The 20094-nt window shown below is 44.9% G+C and overlaps 7 protein-coding genes across 7 annotated transcripts; 5 read left to right on the forward strand and 2 right to left on the reverse strand.

Annotated features, from left to right (window-relative positions):
* Window positions 1-1957: 1957 nt before the first annotated feature.
* JR316_0002558 (Para-nitrobenzyl esterase) lies at window positions 1958-3887 on the reverse strand (the record flags this gene model as incomplete). Its single annotated transcript, XM_047888350.1, has 8 exons — window positions 1958-2313; window positions 2368-2449; window positions 2498-2679; window positions 2741-2842; window positions 2893-2984; window positions 3033-3054; window positions 3107-3404; window positions 3465-3887. The coding sequence occupies 8 exons, from the start codon at window positions 3885-3887 to the stop codon at window positions 1958-1960; spliced, it is 1557 nt and encodes a 518-aa protein (XP_047753273.1).
* Window positions 3888-5469: 1582 nt separating this feature from the next.
* JR316_0002559 (O-methyltransferase) lies at window positions 5470-7450 on the forward strand (the record flags this gene model as incomplete). Its single annotated transcript, XM_047888351.1, has 9 exons — window positions 5470-5715; window positions 5764-5838; window positions 5896-5950; window positions 6112-6193; window positions 6368-6591; window positions 6649-6797; window positions 6831-6882; window positions 6953-7242; window positions 7301-7450. 9 exons carry the CDS (start codon window positions 5470-5472, stop codon window positions 7448-7450), a joined length of 1323 nt encoding a protein of 440 aa, XP_047753274.1.
* Window positions 7451-7648: 198 nt separating this feature from the next.
* JR316_0002560 (Kidney mitochondrial carrier protein 1) lies at window positions 7649-8300 on the forward strand (the record flags this gene model as incomplete). Its single annotated transcript, XM_047888352.1, has 2 exons — window positions 7649-7896; window positions 8021-8300. 2 exons carry the CDS (start codon window positions 7649-7651, stop codon window positions 8298-8300), a joined length of 528 nt encoding a protein of 175 aa, XP_047753275.1.
* A 72-nt stretch (window positions 8301-8372) lies between these two features.
* JR316_0002561 (uncharacterized protein) lies at window positions 8373-8953 on the forward strand (the record flags this gene model as incomplete). The annotated part of the gene is made up of 3 exons (XM_047888353.1): window positions 8373-8517; window positions 8571-8823; window positions 8890-8953. 3 exons carry the CDS (start codon window positions 8373-8375, stop codon window positions 8951-8953), a joined length of 462 nt encoding a protein of 153 aa, XP_047753276.1.
* A 599-nt stretch (window positions 8954-9552) lies between these two features.
* On the forward strand, window positions 9553-10925 carry JR316_0002562 (3-hydroxybutyryl-CoA dehydrogenase; the record flags this gene model as incomplete). Its single annotated transcript, XM_047888354.1, has 8 exons — window positions 9553-9840; window positions 9897-10083; window positions 10142-10173; window positions 10242-10326; window positions 10387-10454; window positions 10514-10534; window positions 10583-10658; window positions 10786-10925. 8 exons carry the CDS (start codon window positions 9553-9555, stop codon window positions 10923-10925), a joined length of 897 nt encoding a protein of 298 aa, XP_047753277.1.
* A 4530-nt stretch (window positions 10926-15455) lies between these two features.
* On the reverse strand, window positions 15456-16492 carry JR316_0002563 (ER lumen protein-retaining receptor; the record flags this gene model as incomplete). Its single annotated transcript, XM_047888355.1, has 6 exons — window positions 15456-15492; window positions 15559-15654; window positions 15790-16047; window positions 16134-16290; window positions 16344-16412; window positions 16471-16492. 6 exons carry the CDS (start codon window positions 16490-16492, stop codon window positions 15456-15458), a joined length of 639 nt encoding a protein of 212 aa, XP_047753278.1.
* Window positions 16493-18767: 2275 nt separating this feature from the next.
* JR316_0002564 (putative endo-beta-1,4-glucanase D) lies at window positions 18768-19643 on the forward strand (the record flags this gene model as incomplete). Its single annotated transcript, XM_047888356.1, has 5 exons — window positions 18768-18828; window positions 18879-19153; window positions 19206-19307; window positions 19365-19509; window positions 19564-19643. The coding sequence occupies 5 exons, from the start codon at window positions 18768-18770 to the stop codon at window positions 19641-19643; spliced, it is 663 nt and encodes a 220-aa protein (XP_047753279.1).
* Window positions 19644-20094: the final 451 nt, after the last annotated feature.

Raw genomic sequence — 20094 nt, forward strand, 5'->3', positions numbered from 1 at the left:
GACGCGGACACCAGACAAATGACCAGCCGACTTCGTGACGTAGAGGGGACCTGGCGTCTTTATCAGCGACTCCCAGCAATTGTTAATGCCGCACAGAAATATCCATTTCAACCTCATCTTTTGGTAGCTGTCGGAATGACTCCGCTTACAGATCGAGTGGAAGACTTTAACAAATGGTACACCGATGAACATATTCTTCTCCTCAGTCGGGTACCTGGGTGGTTGTACTCGGACAGATATATTATAGTGTCTTTCTCCCTGCACGAAATGGGCGGTCCACCACCAGACTACCTCGCTGTACATGGGTGGGCATCACGAAAATCATTTGACTCCGGCCTGTACAGTCAAGCAGTTTCCACACCCTGGCGAATGAATGTTGTCAAACAGGGAGTCAAAAAATACGAGCGATTTGATGCGGACTTCGTACGATTTCTTTGATAGTGGAATTTTTACATTTATCTGAACTTGATATAATTTCTTCTTTATTACCTACATCAACACGCAACTGGGGTATGGGGATATGTATTTAACTTGTTGGATCAGGCGTGATTGGACAGCAACTCCAGCATCCTTCTGCTCCTACAACTTCATATCCTGAAAGACATATTTGTGGCCTCTCTTTCAAACACTTCCCACCGCAGAGAGGCTTGCAACATCCCCAGCAGCCGGTAGTATCCGTTGTAACGAGGGTTTCGGTCGCAAGGCAAGTGGGTGGGGAAATAATCGCAGACGAGCTTAATGGAGTGATAACACAAATACGCCTACAAATTGGTGTGCAGCATCCCCAGCAGTCTGGGCCACCGCTCGGAGCCTCTCCTATGGGACAAATAGGCTTTGTTTTGCGGCAAACGGCAAGACATGGGACTACGTCGACGTCTTGGGCAGTGACAGTGGTGTCCATAGAGAAGGACCTGGCCATGACAAGGGCCAGAAGGATTGATTTAAAGTACGCCATTATTCTGAGAGTAGCATTTTTGTTAACACACAATTTCCAAGTGATTGGGGTAAAACCTTACGAATCTGTAGCAGAGAGAAGACTGGCGCATTATCCTTCCTTTCAGCGGATATTTGTATCGGTTCGGATTAAAAAGAGGGTCAGGAACCGTTTTAAGATTTACGTTGATTTCATTGAAGTCTGCTGAAGTCTGTCCCAACAGGGGAAACGTCGCATTTTCGAACGTAAAGCCAAGTACGAGAAAGAGTTTGCCAAGCATTGTCCGGAAATAGAGTGAAATCAAATTCGTTTCGTCATACAACCTTGAAATTGGTTTTCAAGCGTTACAACTACTTGTAGGCTGTGGCTTGTGAAGTACAACATTTTTTCTGCCAGAGAAATATATTACTACCCCGTGATTTATGACGGTTGGGTGCCCCCTTTTCTGCCAGTTTTAAGCATCGTTACCTTGAGAAAAGCTGGAAGTCATCTGCTCAATGACTCCCAGTGGCACTGATAGTTATCTATCTTCCGCTTTACTTGCATAGGAATGTATTCAACTGAACTTCGGACAAATAGCTTGTATTTTACCGACTCGACCCAAGTCCCGCACTTCTGCATTTCCAGTGAGGTGTTCAAGTTCTGATATATCCAGTCAAAATCTGCGCTGCATGGTGCTCCGTATGAATTACTTAAAACGCGTGAATGAAATGAACCGTGAGCGCCTGAATGATGCACCTGAATAAATAGTGTTGACATGATACACAAAGTAAATGTCAACGCTGCCTGTGGATAATTTGGCGTGCATACAAAATGATCGTTTCCTTTTGGACGATGAAAATGATACACCGCTAGCCAAGATGATATGTCAAGAGGAGCCATTCGACTTGCATCGCCATTCAATCTGGCAGAATTACGGAAAAGCATCGTCAGGTGCCTGGACATATGTTTAAACCAATACTCTGAATGTGATATATATTCAAAACTTTGTGTTACGATTACCAAGAGAGAAATCGTTTTTGTTCAAGCAAAATTGGCAGAAAGTTGACCTGAAAATTCAAGGAGTTCAGGTACGTTCCCACAAGTTGTATCAAGGAGCGAGCCAGTTGTTAGAACCATCCCAGTTGCGTTGGCAGCATTCCCAATCTGGACTAGAGTGGGCGATGTTGGGTCGTACAGCGGCCACCCGAAATTGACTAGTCCTTCGGAGGGATTCCTAGCAAATGCTACCCAAGCCGATTGCATGTAATGGGACAATAGTATTTCTGTTGGTGTGGAGGGTACCGAAGGAGTAGTGTTGAATGTTCCAAAGACAATAGGAATTTCTGAAGCGTGGTAAGATCGCAAATCCGGCCTTGGGGAAATATTTGGGAATACAGCTTGAAATGCGAGTGTGAGCAGCGACAAAATCCCTAGAGTAATGATTGTCTGACCTTGATATTGGTATCTCCAGGTAGGGACTTTTGCGTTGAGGCGGATTTGAGCAGAGGCTCCTGCCGGACAGGTAAATGTTGTCTGAAAAAAAAATTAAGCGTTAAGTTATAGTGCCAGAAAATTACGAACCTGTGTTTGTATATCGGAAAGAATCTCAGTCACAAACGGTAGAGCAACTCCCGACGGTGAAATTAGTTGAGAAGCAACCGTAAAAATGTCTCCCTCATTCAGGGTACTTCCGCCTAGGACAGGGACTTTCAAGAAATTTCCAGCGGCAGAGCGCGATGCTATGTCAGAAAATATGGTAATATCTACAATTTACATTAACGTTAGTCCAATACAATCATTGGATGGAAAGAGACATGGACGTACTATCGGTAACAAGGTTGAAGTTTGAGCCAGTTTTGATGACCGCGTTTTCTAGTGTACGCGAGGGTATTTCTTTCATGCAGGAGAGCTGAGCGCTGTTGGCAGCTGCATATCACTTTAGGTCAGTTAACAATGAGATACTTTTGACAGCTTACTCTTTCCACAACCCAAAGATGACGCTAAGTTATTCCACGTGGTTTCATCAAGTGTGGGGTTTGCAAGTAGACCATTTGTTACAAGCCCAAGACTATGGCCAAGTTAGACCGAGAGACCGTCTGGCGGTAATTTTACTCACTTTCCCGATTGTTGAATAATACCTAATGCGATTGCGGTTAGGTATTGCTAAATAAATAAAAGCAATAAGTATACCTTTTACAATCTTGTCTTGAGGATGAGAAAATGCATATGCGTCTGTCGCTGTACTTCCTGCGCTTTGACCGAATAAAGAGATACGGTCAGGATCGCCCCCGAATGCAGCAATATTTTCGTGCACCCATTGAACAGCGGCTTCAATATCGAGAAGACCAAAATTTTGGGAACCAGTTTTGCTGACAAGTTGGGGAGCGTTTGGTTGTCCAAAGATGTTAAGACGATAATTGAAGGTTACAATAGTGATATCTTCATTATCACGCACGAAATTTTGACCATTGTAGATTGGAAGATTGCTCTGCATGATTTTAAAATGAAAATAGCAGCAAAGAATAAAAATATGGTAAGAACAACTTACAGATCCGAATTGGAATGCACCCCCGTAAATCCATATCAATACTGCAGTTTTCTGCTTCCTATTAAGACTTGGGGCCCAGATATTCGCAGTAAGACAACTTTCGGATTCCGGAATATCAATGCCTTGCCCTCCAGCAAGTTTTAAGAACTCCAGGTTCGCAGGCGCAAGATTTTGAGGACAAGTATCACTGTAGCTAGTGGCGCTGAGGATTGAACGCCGCTTCGGAGGACTGGTTGGTGGTTGCCAACGGCCGGCGGAGGCATACGGTATACCCAGAAATTGACGGACTGTAGGTGTAACAAATGTACCAGAAACGGTTCCCTGTACGGTATTCACAATGAGGCCGCCATTTGTTCTCGAGTGAATACTGATGGCATGGCAGACGGACAAGGCAGAAGTCAACACCACAAGAAGAAATTTCATGGCAAGCAGAAAGAGCCAAGTTTTCGTTTACTTTGAAAGCTTTCTCTTTTATGCTCTCCAGTTTCACCAACACTTTAATCTCGACAGCGTTGCAAAATAAAAATAGACAAAGCAACCGAAAGAATCAGCGGCAGTTATTTTGCACGACGTGCTCGCTATTACAAATGACGACAGTCCATCATGAACGTCGATATTTGAGGATAGGTGAGCTAGATGAGTATCTGCATCTATTTAGCGCTTATAAGAAAGGAATGGGATTGAATACGTACTTCAAATTCCAGAGATTGCAGGTTACGTTGATATTTCCTTTGGTCTAAGATTAAAACCGACATACAAGATGATGTTTTGACCCATGCTATTTCCTTAACACTCAACGAGCTTTCTCATGATACCAGGAGCGCGTGGCATGAAAGAGATGAGAAGGCGATGGAGTGGTATTGCCAGCAATGAACGCCAGCGGTTCCTTGATCGTGTGATGAAACGAGTGCTGAATAAGATCCCATTTTAAGTCAAGAACGATTCCCGCAGCAGTGTTGACAGTATAGTTCCTTCGAGACTCCTGGAAGTTTATGTGTCATTCCAGTAGAATTACATCTGTAAATAAGGACGAGACCACTCGGCCACCAGTCAATGAGGTCACTTCAGTTAAACAATGTTTTCGACGCTTACTGTACTGCCACTGGTTGTGGGAAAATGACAAATACGGACTGCACCTTTCCAGTCCTCGGCCTTTTATTAGAACTCTCACCCGTGTGCTGCCCCTATGTGCATTCAAATGCCTTTGAGTTGTCTGGAGATACATTTTGATGCATGCAGCGTCCTGCATATCAAAAAGTGATTTCTCATCCCGTTCCTTCGCCTCAATCCTTCACAAAACATTGGCGGGGTCGACTGGGTGACCATGGCGGGAAGATTGATTTGTGCACACTGTCACAACACCGTGCATTGAATTTATGCCAAATAACGACTGGTCTCGATGGGTTTGGGACGGTGCCAGACATTCAACTGTTCTGGTTTAACATTTGCGCACCATTCCCGGGTATGGGTATTTTACGGGTGGGTCAAAATCCCGTGAAAGTGGGCAAGCAAAATTTTCCGTATGGGTATTTTTATACGTTAGTCCTCATCTCTCTAAGTTGCTATTTTTCTCGCCACGAAATAACGCTCAATGCTGCATATGCTATAGCTCTCCGAAGAATAGGCAATCTTTCGCGGGTACAAATGTTTGGCGTCTATCGCCGAATTATCACTGAATCTACAATGTTGAAAGGTCAGCGTCAGGTCTGTATGTGCTATCCGCTTTTAGCAAAGAAATTCTGCATCAATCTGATGTCTTGCTCAAAAACATTTAGCAAGGGCGCCTCGGAGATCGTAAAGGTCATTGATCAATTCTGAAAATACAAGATATCTTGAGAGGAGCTCGATCCTGACTCCTTTCAAAGATAAGCTATAAATTGGAACTGAAGCGGTGGCATCTGATCATCTACAATATAAAGGGTATAAGGGACCGGGGGTATATCTTATTCGACAACTTCGCAAACATCAGGCATCTGGATCTTGCTGCTTACACCCTACGAGACCAATGGCTCAACCAATGATGCTGGCTTTGGCAAAACTCATTTCTGACTCAGTGGCCAAGGTGGATCAACTCTGTATTGAACAGGGTGTCATTTTCCCGTCTCTTGATGACCCCTTCACGACCGAGAGCGAAAGCATCAAGTTGCACCCAGAAGTAGCCGAGGCTGCAAACTATATTATCAGCGCAGCAGCTCAGCTTATTGCCATCTTGAGGCCAGTTCCTGTCACTTTATCGACGAGCGCCATTCATGTAAGGATGTTTATAACGCTCATACTCGTCGGTAATATTTCTATCTAGGTCCATGTCTCTTCGGCGTTGCGCGTTGTAGTAGACTCAAACGTAGTTGAAATTCTCCGGGAAGCCGGACCTCAGGTTTGTAAAAGTTTGTATCGTGCTTCCTAGTTTCGCTAATTACATCACTTTACGAAGGGTCTTCATGTAAAAAAGATTTCAGAAAAGAATGGAGTCGAGGCTGGAAAATTAGGTAGCCATTCTCCGTTGGTTAAACATCAACTATTCATGGCTATCAACTAGGAAGGTTATTACGACTTCTTGCATCAGAGCACATGTTCAAGGGTAATCCATCATTTTACGAACATTCGCTTTAAGCCCTCCATATAACATTTGATTTCATAAAACTCTCAGAGATCACTCCGGATGTTTTTGCCACCAACCGTATCTCGTCTGCTTTGGACACTGGCAAACCATATGAGGAACTGGTCAAAAAGTACGCTGTAACATCTATGGGCAACTGTTTTATTTGCTAATTCAATCTATTCAATCAATGTCGTGTAGCCCCGGAGAAAAATTAATCGGAACTAACGGCATTGCAGCCTACATATCCCGCTCGTAAGGCTGTGCCAATTTTATCTTTAAATCTTTTGTTTTTAATCCTCTTTAGAACTGATGAATCTGTGAAATCATCTGGATTCCTCTATGAAGCTCTCACCTACTCCAGCTCAGAGAAAGCTCCTTCGCCTCCTTCACCGTTCAATTTAGCCTTTAACACAGAACTACACATATTTTCATGGCTGGCACAGAAAGGAAATGAATACAGACTTCAACGGTTTGGGATAGCTTTCGACGGTTTCGACAAGATGCTACCTGTTAATGGAGTCACAAAGGGTGACTGCTTCCAAAATTGTCACTGAGTATCCGTACTCAATTTCATTTACTTCGTAGGGTACCGTTGGGGATCGCTCCCTAAAGGAAGTATAGTTGTTGATGTTGGCGGGGGTGTTGGGTCCGAATCCATGAAGATAGCAAAGACGTTTCCAGACCTCAAGGTAATCATTCAAGATGCAGAAGGTGTAGTGGCAAACGGGGTCAAGGTACATTCCAATATAACACTGCTTTTTATGAAGACTAATGCCCTGCAGTTCTATGAAACCCGATTCCCAGAAGGGCTGTCATCTGGTCAAGTTACATTCCAGGGCATGTTAAGAACCACCCATGTGTTAACCATTCTGACTTAACTCTTTTTTAGCTCACGATTTCTTTACTCCTAACCCAGTCACCAATGCTCGTGTGTTCTTCATGCGCTTTATTCTACACGACTGGCCCGATGCTACTTGTGTTAAGATCTTGAAGAATCTCAGAGAAGTAGCTGCTCCGGATACCGAACTCATCATCAACGAATGCCTGATTCAGTATGCCTGCTCGACAGAGTCGGATATATCGAAGAGCATTCCTGGTGGTCGGTTCAAACCACCCCCGTCTCCATTATTACCCAATCTTGGCTATGCACGAATTTTTCACTATCTTATTGACCTTCAGGTAAGAGGACAGCTTTATCCTTTCGTTTTCATGAATTACGCACTTGATATTGGAATAGATGGCGATTGTTGCCCATGGAGTTGAGCGCACTGTTGAACAATACGCATCGATCTTGCAGAAGTCGGGATGGAAGTTAAAAGAGGTCCTTCGCATGCCAGAGTCTGCGTACAGCCTGCACAAGTTGGTCGCGGTACCTCAGCCCGAGTAAGAATTATTTGGAAAGCCTTAACACATTGCTATATGGTATATTTTTCATTTGAATGAATATTTGTCTATTGCTACAACTCTGCAAAAAAAAAAAGCTTCGGCTATCTCGGTTTCCGGTGTGCCCGGATCCTGTTCGTGACGTCATTGGATGATGGAAGAAAACGTCGAACGAGTTGACTTACCTCTCTGTTCCCCAATCATGACAAGCACCCTACCCCCTATTGTCCAGGCTTTCTCTGGAGCTATAGGAAGTGTCTCTGCAAATACTTTAACATACCCTCTCGATCTTGTAACAACAAGATTGCAATTGGATTCACCTCAAAAGAGTAGACGACGCGGCGGAATCTACGGCGCAGCTCTGACTTTCAGACGCATATTCAGGGACTATGGATTGGATGCATTTTACGATGGCCTGTGGGCAGATTCATGTGCCACATTACTAGCAAAGTATGTACTGCCTGAACTTTTCTTTAGAGGTCGAGACGTTGACGAATGCCTTCTCTAGTTTTTTCTATTTTCTTTTCTATTCGTCGCTTCGATCGGTTTATACGAAAAGGCTCGTTTTTTCAAGACCTTCTAAAACACGATCTTCAGGGCTATACAAACCATCAATGTTTGAGGAACTGGTTCTGGGTTTCATAGCCGGAGTTGCTTCTCGAGCTGTATCCACTCCGCTCAACATTGTAACCCTCAAACTTCAAACAGAACGCGAAGACGAGGAGGAGGAAAGTGCCAGCTCAAAGTCAATGGGGATGATTGATGTCGTAAAATCCATCTACAAGCAGCAGGGTCTTGCAGGGTTTTGGCGCGGTAATGTCTTTGGCTCCTACATAGAGATGGAATGGGGCTAACAAGTTGGTGCAGGGTTTCAAACATCGATATTATTATCTCTAAACCCATCTATAACTCTTGCATTTTTCCAAATGTACCGACGGTTACTCACAATTGCCAAGTCTTCAAGATTCAGATCTATTCAAACGGCATCTCACGCTCTCAAATTGACACCACCGAGCGCAAACCTTCACCCTTGGGAAGCCTTTTTTGGAGGTGCTATCTCCAACTCAATCGGTAAGTCGTTGCTTGTAACAAATCAAACAAACGCTTAGTGGTACTTGGTATAGCTGTCATGCTTTTATACCCACTAATACTCGGCAAGAAACGCGTGCAGATGTCGTCTTCAGCCTCCATTCAGGATGTTCTAGTTGACGCGTATCGTGGTGAAGATTTTCTTGCTCACAGAAAAATTCACGAATGCGAGGAAGAAAAACCGGAAGACCGTGGAATTGTCGGGGTGAAAGGACTATACCAAGGTCTTCAAATCAAACTTATCACGGTTTTTCTTAGTCAAGGGGTTACATTTTTAGTGAAGGGCAGGTATGTTTTGAATTCTATGTATGGACCAAGTCTTCATGTTGATGGTTATTCAAATATTGCTACCAGAATTGAACAGCTGGTGATTGCAGCCTATCTGGCCAAACTTAGGAGATCGGCTGCTAAAGTATAGCGAAGCGAAGTAGACTTTGATGAATATAATTTTATTTTGGTCTACTCAAGATGCATTCGAGTACATGAGGATCCGCGGTTCCCCTTAAAGGTCTGACCACTTCCACCCTAAGTAAAGCCGTCAAATCCTTCAAACCTTGGACAGCAATTTCGAAATAGGTCAATGCATTCAAGGTCAAGATTTTGCCCCTCACTCACACCAAAGGGCGGATAGACCAACCGGGGAGAGTTCCCAGGTCATTGTGCACCTTTTTCTAGTGGTCAGACTACTTTGTGAAGTGTAAACACGTATCTGTATTTCTTGTGTATGGATCAAATCGTAAATTCGCTCATGTAGTATTGGGAGAAGAACTCAGAGTAAGCACAGAGTACGCGACCAAGACGCGCTGGCAAGTAGCACGCGTCATTGCGCCGCGAGTCGGTGCACAACTATTTCACGTGGCTCGCGCGCTCCATCATGGTCCGGCACTTCCGGGTTATATGCCTCCCGACGTCAGTAACTTGCCCCAAGGCCATACGAGTTTACACTGTTCAGCATTATATTCCCCCTCGTAGACCTCAAATACTCTTTTCAGCAATCCACGGCAGTCGTTATCTAAAATGTCTATTGCTCACGGAATCCGTACTTTGGGCGTCCTCGGAGCAGGCCAGATGGGTACTGGCATCGCGATGGTTGCAGCCCTTCGCGCCAAAGTGCCAGTGCTGCTACACGATCGCTCAAGTGAACAAGTAACCAAGGGACTTTCCCTAGTGGACAAGCTCCTGGCCAAAGATGTATCAAAAGGGCGTTTGACAAACGAAGAGGCCAAAGAGGCTCGAGATAGGATCACTGTTGTTGGATCGGAGGCTGGGATCAAGGGGCTGAGAGACGTCGACATGGTCATCGAGGTGTGTCCGTGTCCGGAAGCCATATCCTCCCCGCATTCATAATTGGTGGTCCTTAGGCAGTCTCAGAGTCTCTGCCTCTCAAGCAGTCAATATTCGGATCATTCGCAGCTGAGCTGAGGCCCGACGCGATTCTGGCCACAAATACCAGCTCCATCAGCATCACCAAAATAGCAGCTGCATCCATCCCCAATGGACTCAGTGCTGCGAGCGAAGTAGGGAAGAAAAGCGCGTCGCGCGTTGTTGGTCTGTCGAATCCCTGTCGGTTACGGTTCTGGATATTCTGACCGAAGATGGAAAACAGGACTACATTTCTTCAACCCAGTGCCAGTTATGGTGTGTGTAATTCCACACGTATCCCAACATTGTGCAGAGATTTAACCGAAGACCTACACCTCTCATAGAAACTCGTGGAGTTGATTTCTGCCCTCCAAACATCGGAAGAAACCCTCGAGAGAGCCCGATCTTTTGCCGTTGCATGTGGAAAGGGTGAGTTCTCCTCCAAGGACCTAATTTACTGTGATACACAAATAACCTTTGGCTTTGCAGAGGTCACCGTGTCAAAAGATGTTCCTGGATTTGTTTCAAACGCACTCTTGATGCCATTCATTAACGAGGTAAGAATTCGCTCTTGATTTGTATATGCAATTTATTAACAACGCTTATCCATTTGTAGGCTATTATGTGCTTGGAGAAGGTTCGATTACCATTGGAATGATTCGACTTACCTGTTAACGTTTCTTAGGGTACGGCGACGCGCGAGGATATTGATACCACACTAAAACTAGGAATGAACCATCCCATGGGCCCACTACAGCTTGGTATGTTGTGTAATTTACTATTGAACAAAGTATATTGATTCGAATTATACAGCCGATTTGTTTGTGACCTGTTTTTATCGCTTCTAAGTGTGATTATCTGACGAATTATTGCTTAGTATCGGTTTAGATACCTGTCTAGCTATTCAGCAGACTCTATACGAGGGCACGCGCGATTCCAAATACCGACCAAGCATCCTATTGGAGCGCATGGTTGATGCGCAATGGTATGGAAAAAAGAACGGGAAAGGATTCTACGAATACAAGTAAAAAATACCCAATGTGTATAGGATTATAACGGCCGGGTATCCAACCCCAATATTCTGACGATCTACGGCCCAAAAAAATAGTCAGCCTAATGCTACCAATAATCATCTTCAATAAGCATTGCAAAGAAACATGCTCGACTGATTTGGAAGCGACAGGCCCAACATGCAAGGCAAGAAATCACTACCACCCTACCACCATCTCAAAATAAAGTGAAATAAAGGCTGCGAATACCTATCAGCAGATATGGCTCCACTCAGTATTCGACGCCCTTTGGGAATTGATGAAGCGAGGGGTGTCGAGATGCAGAAATGGCAGAAAAAAGTGACCTGCATTCAAATAGAACATGGGCCTTTATATACGTATTCCCACATTCTATCAATAGATTATGACGTCACAGCACGTGATACGGCCGGCTCACGGCGATAACGGTTTTATCTCCGTAACTTGCAATTCCATCGCCGGGAGCCAGGCCTACGCAAGAAACCCACCCCAAAGCATCGACAGTCCCATTCCTTGCCACCTCCGAGCAAACTGGTAGGGATTGCATAGGGGAATTTATTATATACAGAATTTTGGAGGTATTTTGCGCGTTGTGAGGATGACAGGTTTTCATGAAAACCGATGCGTGTGTGTGAATCACAATTTCATTTTGGCGAGGGGTTTACGGTGTCGTTTGATGTGGGGTTTTGAAGCGGGTAGAGGGTTTCAGGAGAAATCCGAGTTTTGTACGCCTGTATGTGCATTTTGGGCGGCATCAGATTACGGATTACTCGTGGGGAACGCAGGATAATGCCTGAAGGCTGGGTCCTGAGAGGAGTTGGACCTTGAAGACTTTCTGGAAAGAAAAAAACGGCGAAAACGGGTTTAAGCAGCTAGATGACGGTATTTAGTTTGATTTTAGTTTCCTTTTCCGACCTATTTGCTTACTCCGAGTACTGCCTGTCGTGGTTTATGTTCTCTCGCGAAATTCGGCGAAAACGCGTGGGGGCGGTTGGTTTCGCCTGGTTTCTGAAAGGGTAAACGAGCGTATAGGAGGCACCACCGAAATGGCGGCGGAGAATAATGATCGATAACTTAGGTCCGAGATGAATGCGAGAAACTATTTGGGATGGATTTCGAGGGCGAAAAGTAGATGCCGATGGGAGAATGAGTCCTACGGATTGTGATTTAGGATTGGACCTGAAACCAATCCTTCATTGTTGCCGCATAGCCCTTGCAATCTGCATGCGAGCGCTCTGATGGGAAAACTGTTCTCAGAGCGGCCTCCTTTGCTCTGCAAAGAGCGAAATACGGCAAAGGTCAACCCAACAGGGACAAGATTTCCTCGTGTCTTGCCCTGCCAACCAAAAAAAGTCCAGATGACTTTAGAACGATCGTCATTTGTATGAAATCCTAGCCTAGGACCTTGCTTCATCTATTCCCCTTATATCTAGAGATGTCAATATAGATCTCGCTGCTAACTAGGACATCCGACATACTCATTTTTGTTGTCTTAGTCGTTCAGCTGCTATTTGATTGGGTGGAACGATGTCTTTTTGATGTGGTCTCATTTTAAGCTTAGCATCCAAATGCTTGGGCCAAATTGGCATGCCGTAACATATAAGCCTGGTCTTCTTGGACAGAGAAGTATGGGTCTTCTGTCTTCCCGTACATATTAATGGCGGAAAGTGGAATAATAACGATTCGAAAAAGTCTGGGCTTTACAAACAAAAACCAGTGAGAAAAAGAAAATCATCAAATTCATGAGCATATGAAATACCAAGTAACAAATTTACTCACAGAACACCATGCGACTTGTGTGCAGAAATAAACCATCCAAGGTAGATAACTCCAATGTCAGAACATGTTGAGATCCCCGGTATGTCTTTCCCACCCCTATCCAGTACGCAGCAGATATACCACGCATGCTGCTCGATGGTGGCGTTAAACTAGTTTAAGATATCACGTAGTCCATGAGTTTCACGTATCATAATCGGCTAGGCATGGGAGCGAACAAGGTGCTGGGTTGAAAGGGAAAACTGGAAATACGCCATGTCCTCGTCGAGCAATACACAAGCTGCTGCCTATTTTTTGGGGATGTCGCCATCTTCTTGGAACAAGGAAAATGTCGTCCAATTGGTGTGCCGCGATTTCAATCCAACAAAGGCAAGTTCGACCCGAAAAAAACCGAATTAAACTTCCGTTCGTAGTCCGCCAAATATATCTCAGCAACGCCCGAAAATGACAAGAGCGAAGGTAAGTCCTATGATAGCTGCTGAGATGGCGCTAGGTAGGGTGCCAAGGTCATCCAACAACCATCGAGGACATTTGAAGCCTCTTGGTTCGGTGAACTGAAGAACGAATGGGCTCAGCATACAGCCAAGAGGAAACAATAAACCCACGAGGTATTGTATATTTTTGTGGAATAGGTACAAGGATAGAAAGAAGCTCTTTACGCACCAGATATTTGAGCACACAACCGGATTTGAAAATACTAGTCCACGATTTCATGCCCACGCTTTACGGATCCGACAACCTGAAGACCGAGATATGATCCTGAAACTTGACATGCAGATACGAAAAAAAAATGCATCCGCATTGAGATGACAGACATGGGTGGTGACAGTCCTAAAAGTCCTGAACGTGGTCTAAAGAGACAACGAAGGAAGATCCCGGTCATGAGCTCTGTTTGTTAGATCAAAATCTGGTCATTGATCTATAAAAAAGAGCAAGATAAGTCGGTATGAAGCATTTAACAAAACAAAAATAGAAGAGAAAGGCTCAGCGCTGCACAAAATGCAGACTTGAAAGAAGATCTCATGTTCGCAACCAGTGTGCGTCGATATGCCAAAAACTGTCCCCACGTCCATCATCCCCCTTCGACTCGCCCAACTCCATTTCATAACCAGATCGCAACCTCAAACCCTATCCACCATTAAATCCCAGGAGAGCACCATGTTCCCCCGTCGTAACACCAAAGACATATCCCGAAGATAGGCAACACAAAAATGCGAATAAACCAAAGAAACCAGCACATGTAAGCGCACTACCACACGCCACGTTCATCTCTGTTGACAAAGACGACCACACGGTTGGTCTTATCCGTGCGAGCGCTGTTGAGTACGCCTCTTTTCCCTGATAAAAACAGAGAAAAGTAATATATCGGTCTAGAAATAACAAAGAACACCACGTCCGGGACCACCAGCAGCCAAGTGAGATCTCATGAAAGGAAGACTCCCGTCTCCCTCCAGAAATACTCGACGCTGGCTTAGCTATCAACCGAGTTTTGGAAGCAACTCTCGAAAGGAGTTGTATACGACCATGCCTTTGCGAAATGACCGTCTTAATACTTGGGACGGTATCGCCTACACTGACGTGTTTAGGTCGTGTACTAGAATGTCGGTCCAGCCTTACGATCGCAAAACGCTGTTAGGCTCTGAGCGCAGATCGGGGAACGGACACTTTGGGCGGCTTCTTATCGCATTCTGCCTGATTCCATACCGCCTACTCCGCCCTGCGAAAGGGTAAGGAGAGTCTTGAGCTCCAACAAGGGAGTACAACCCGGGATGATGAACAAGGTAAAACGAAGAAAAGGGAAACAAAATAAGAAGGGTTTAATGAGAAGAAGAAAGGACAATGGGTGAAACGCGGGTCCATGGCATACAGATGCAACGCAGTTGGAATCGACCCTTTTACTAAAACATCCTCGCCTCGTGGAAGGAATAGATGATCAGCACTCACAGGTGAATTTTGGCTTCATGATTTTATTGTCGATCTGAGCACTCAATGCCTCAAGATGTCGCCATCTTGACCTATCATCCGTCAACGAGTGGTATCGCATAGATGTCCTTGCAGGTATTCTTCCATCGGGATATATGATTATCTGTCTTGTTGTAGGTTGGTTTTCAACGAGGGTTTGTAACGTTCGACGTCAAGATCTTTCCACGGAGATGTCGAGGTCACCAAGCCGTATTTAATCGTCGCATTCGGGAGGCCAAGTTGATACCAAAATATGATATGGAGGAGAAGATGAACGAAGACTGCGTTTCAACGACTCGGATGTCGACGAGCACGGCTCCAATTCGATGACGGGACGGTAGTAATAAATCACGTGGCACTGTTTAACACTTCCTGTGGACGCGACAGGGCAAGTCACCGAACCAAGACGTCGACATTATGCATAAAATAGTCGCAATTCGTCAGTATACAAAGTTTTCATCCAGGTTAAGTATTCGAGATTTTTGACAAGTAACTTATTATGGGAGAGTCATTATCCAATCATTATCTTGAAAGACCAGTACCGTAACTCGCTGCCTAACCCAGACTCCAATATTATTAAAAGGAAAAGGATAAACCAACGTTGAACGTCACGGATGGCCGAATACCTCGAGAAGATGTGAGGAGTACAGAAATCTCAAACGAAAGTTGATAGATAGGGAGGCGGTATACAGGGGGAAGCGAAGATGCGTGACAAGTGCTAAAGCCATGACATGAAGAACGAACGGGTTTAATTGGTTCAATCGGTATACATTTACGATGCCAACGCTTCCCTCATGCAGGGAGCTCGAATTTCTGACCTTGTAATACTCTTTTTAGTTAAAAAAAGAGAACATTGATCAGTCAACGTCAACTGCAACCGAACCAAATCACGTACTTTGTGAAATAGACATAGAAGAAGTCAATGTATAGGCCGGTTTGGACGATTCCAGCCGTCACTGCAATTGGGTCTACAAGTCCTTCAGTGAAATATCTAGCGAGATGAAAACAAGTTAGTAAGGGGACATGTATTTGAGAACTAGTGCACCAAAGGCGATGATGTCATTGAGTTATTTCATCCAGTGACTCTGCTCTTCGGTGTAATAGCAATAAATTGGGTGGGACACACCTATAAATCCAATTAGGGATGTATAAAGCCCTGTATGCACCTAGCGCCGCTAGGTAATGAGTCGTGATAGTCTCCGCCTCTCCGGTGCGCTGAAGCATGAACAACTGAGGAAGAATGGCGACAGCTTCCAGCCAAATAGAGAAAGACCAAAGAAGTTCGGAGACCCAAAAGTGGTAGTGGAAAAGGAGGGCGAAAAGGACACTGGGGCCAATGAGATATTCGATCTTGAACGTATCAATAGAGGGGTCGTGCGTTGGTCTGGAAATGGCAACTGTTGAGTATTCGGTACAATCCTGCATAGATAGGTGGCCCATGCAGATGGAAGGATGGAAGTGGCAACAAACCTGTACTTGAACTTCATGAGGTAAAGGATGTAGCAACTGCTTGTGATGAAGAACAACTTCATGACCGAGTTGTACAACGACACATATCGGAAGAACAGGTCCAAATAGCGCGTAACAAACACGATGACATAGAGCATCTGCGTCTTAAAGGAAATTCCTATATGGCCCTCGTCAACGTCCACTTCCGCAAAGACGTATGAATCGGCCCACCTCTACATGATCGAGAAGTCTGTATCTTGTGTAGCAAAATAAGAATGGAGGCCAAATGTGATAAATCACCTAGAAAGAAACGAAAATTCACTACTTGTCTTCTACGGTGACTGGAGAATACACGTACCAAGCAACCGGAACAAATTCATGTTTTGTAGTCGTGCAACAGACGAAAGAGCTGGCTCGCGGAATACAAGAGGGATGAACAAGTTCCTAGAGAGCCACGTAGAGCACTATATATGACAAGGCGGGCAGGGAACTGCACGAACACTGCGAGGACTCTGTCTTGGTGAACGTTGGTAGGAGTGGTGATCGGTGACGCTGGCTGTGAATGCGACGTGTTCGTGCAGTTCATGACTAAACATTTCACACGCTCGTTTTAGACTCCTTCGTCCTAGTCCCATTTTTAGCACCACAGCTGCTCGCACATTGACACCGAGTCCAACCATATCCAACCGCATCGAAACATCCTTGCCAGGTCGTTCTCTAGGATGAAGCAGATCGTATAAACCATGCAGTTTCACCAATCCACTATTTTTCAGGGGACTTTTTTCTTTCAATTTTCATATCCGGCCTACCTTCTCATTGGAATTCAGACATGTAAGATCGCAAATGTCCAATGTTTCTTAGTTTAATCTAAGCCAGTCGGAGATCACAAATTCTTCACTTGTACGGATGTCCGTGCCCAAAGTAAGTCTAACTACGGAATGAACAACATCTAATATGGTCCCGTCTTACAACTTGGTTGCGAATGATGCGAAAATGTAGCAGTGACCACGTCAAAGAATGAGTCTTCTGCTCTGATTACTGGGCCATTGCCATAGGCTCTGGAAGCTCCCCTAAATGCATGGTCTAAATTTTGTCGGATTTGAGACCCCAAAGTCGTGATTTTATTGTCCATTCCTCGCGGATTTCAGGGCACCGCAGGCCAATTGGGGGCAGAACATTGTCTCATTTGACGGATTTAAGGTCTACATTTTGGGCCAAATTTATTTTTCAAAACCAATACAGGTGCCCTGTAGCGGCTACGTGTAGCCCGAAAAATTGCCGAATTGGGAAGTACTTTGAGGTGCATTGTCGATTTCGCCGATTTCAAACCCGAATTTTTAGTGGATTTGAGGGTAAAAACCGGGGTCACAGGCGGACATGTTTAGAAGGGTGCTTCCTGGGGCATCTGCTAATCTAGATCTGCGAAAATGAGGTATATGTTTCTTGGAATGACGAATATGATGGTCATGGACACTTTGATTCTCTCCAAATTGCCTATAGACAGAATGACATGCCAATAGCATCCAATGGCTCGCTTTCGTTCTCTCTTCGGAGCACCATAAATTTTATTCACAAAATTTACTGAAGTGAATATTTATTTTAGATCTTTTGAGGCTTGTGTAGATTGCTAGGTCAGAATTCAACATCAGCTACCTGTCCGGAGGGTCGCAAGACACAAATTCGCTCATAGTTGCATTATTCATGACTGGAGAAAGCATAAGTGACTTGGTTTTGATTAATATTGAGGCTCAAGTTTTTCAGAATTTTTTTCGACTCAATTCTCGAAACTCCGGGTCATGATTTTTCCCAGTTTGCTCAATGAACCCTCGTTACGAGGGATCAAGGATTCGCCAAGGACATTTCCAGCATGTCTTTGGCCATTTTTCATTTTTGAATTAAAACACTCCTATGACCATATATGACCCTCGATAATCACACACACACAACAGTGCACAAGAACCGGTTACGCAAGCGAGGTCCAAAGAAATCAAAATCACGGGCGCTAATCAAACGAGGGTATTGCTAAAAATAGACACGGCTTCACCTTGATGGAGATCGAAGACCCAGGCATTGCGATCACGTTCCGCCCTGAGTCAGCAGAAGGTCACTCGATTACTTTGAGGATGCACCCTAATCCTAACCCCAACATTCTCTAGACTGGTTGGCCTTCGTCGCAGTATGGACCAAGCTCATAGTTCCACTGTTCATAGTGGACACTCTGATGAATCCACTGCGAGGCGCACGCGCTGACCTAAGTCATCGTTCAAAGCTAAAAGGACTGTGATAGGACACATTGAACTGGTGAGTGGTATTCTTTAAGCATAATATATGACACGAGAAAAAATTTGTTGAATGAGAACTTGCTCCCCTAATTTTTTTCTCGTTGAATGTTCATTGCTTCAAAATTATGCCTCGATCATCTATGAGCTTACTCATTCTCTTCAAAAATTTTCTGTAGGCAGACTCATTCTTTTGCCAAGAGGCAATGCACTCCCCAGAACGAAAAGGTATAAAAGAGGACGATTTGGATATCCTGTCGCAACCCAACCACCAAGTACCCAAGTCTCCTTCGGGTTGATTCCCTTTATTTAACCCCCTTCAACACTTAGACTTGACTTGTTACCTATTTCATCTGAGCCTTTCATCGACTGCGTCATGAAGTTCTCCGCCATCCTCGCATCTGCCCTCCTTGCCACCCAGAGCGTGTCTGCTCACTGTGCGTTCTTCATGTTTTTCTCTATCGCAGGAGTTGACTTTGTTTTATAGACATCTTCAAGACTGTGATCGCTGGCGACAAGTCTTCAACAGCAGCTGTACGCCAGCCTCAGAGTGTCGAGCCATTCCATGGTATCACGTCTCCCGATACGACCTGTAATCACAACCCCTCCGCTGCCCAAGAGACCGTCGAGGTTCCCGCTGGTGGCAAGCTCGGATTCCAACTGAGCAACAACATGTACCACCAGGGGCCTGTCTCCATATATCTCGGCAAGGCTCCTGGAAGCGCTGCGGATTGGGATGGCAGTGGCCAAAATTGGTTCAAGGTGCGTTGGTCTTTTAATCATAACTCGATAAGTCTAACAATATCGACGATAGATCGCCGAGTGGGGTGCCAGCAACCTCAACCCCCTACAGTTCTCGTCTGTCGGCATGTCAGAATTTCTGACATCTATCCCTGAAAACACTCCTCCTGGAGAGGTAAGCTTTGCTTTCTTCGACAACCGAACTTATTTAACCTTAATCTTTTCTCGTTAGTACCTCGCTCGTATTGAGCAAATCGCTCTTCACCTAGGCACAGGTGTTCCGGAGATATTCGTTTCATGCGCTCAGATCAAGGTCACCGGAGGAGGCTCTGGCACGCCGCCAACTGTCTCCATCCCAGGATACATCCAAGACAACGGTATGCTTTCCCTTTCCATCCTATCCAAAGCATCATATTGACTTTTTTCGTCAGACCCTGGTGTCACTGTCGACATATACAACAACAAGGGCAAGCCCTACACCGTCCCCGGACCTGCGGTTTGGCGCGGATAAATAGTCTGGTACTATTCACTCTTTGGTTCTCGGTTTTGTATCATATTGTACCCGACTATCATTTGTATCTTTCGCTCTCTCGACATCACTTTGCTTTCTTAGATCATCATTTGTATTCTTTCTCTTTGCTTAAGTTAGAGTAATCCTTCTTTAGTTAGTTTTTGTCTGGTACCTAGACTGGCTACTGTATGGATAAATGCAATATCCAGATCCATTAAATTTTGACATGCGTGGCGAAAATGGATTCCGTTTCCTATCAAACTATCTGCGTCGAGATTGATTGGGGAGCTTGCTCCCCTTTGTACTGGTGGGGACCCAAAATGCTTAAGCACACGTGATCCACCAGTGTTTTGATCGTCACCCCGTGAGAAAATGGCACCCTGTGTGAACTTACCAGCGAGACCTGCCGACGTTTGTGATGCGGCAAGATTCTACCTAGAGCATGCCAGGT

This window comes from Psilocybe cubensis, chromosome 2 (assembly GCF_017499595.1).
Source record: "Psilocybe cubensis strain MGC-MH-2018 chromosome 2, whole genome shotgun sequence".
Taxonomy (NCBI): Eukaryota; Fungi; Basidiomycota; class Agaricomycetes; order Agaricales; family Agrocybaceae; genus Psilocybe; species Psilocybe cubensis.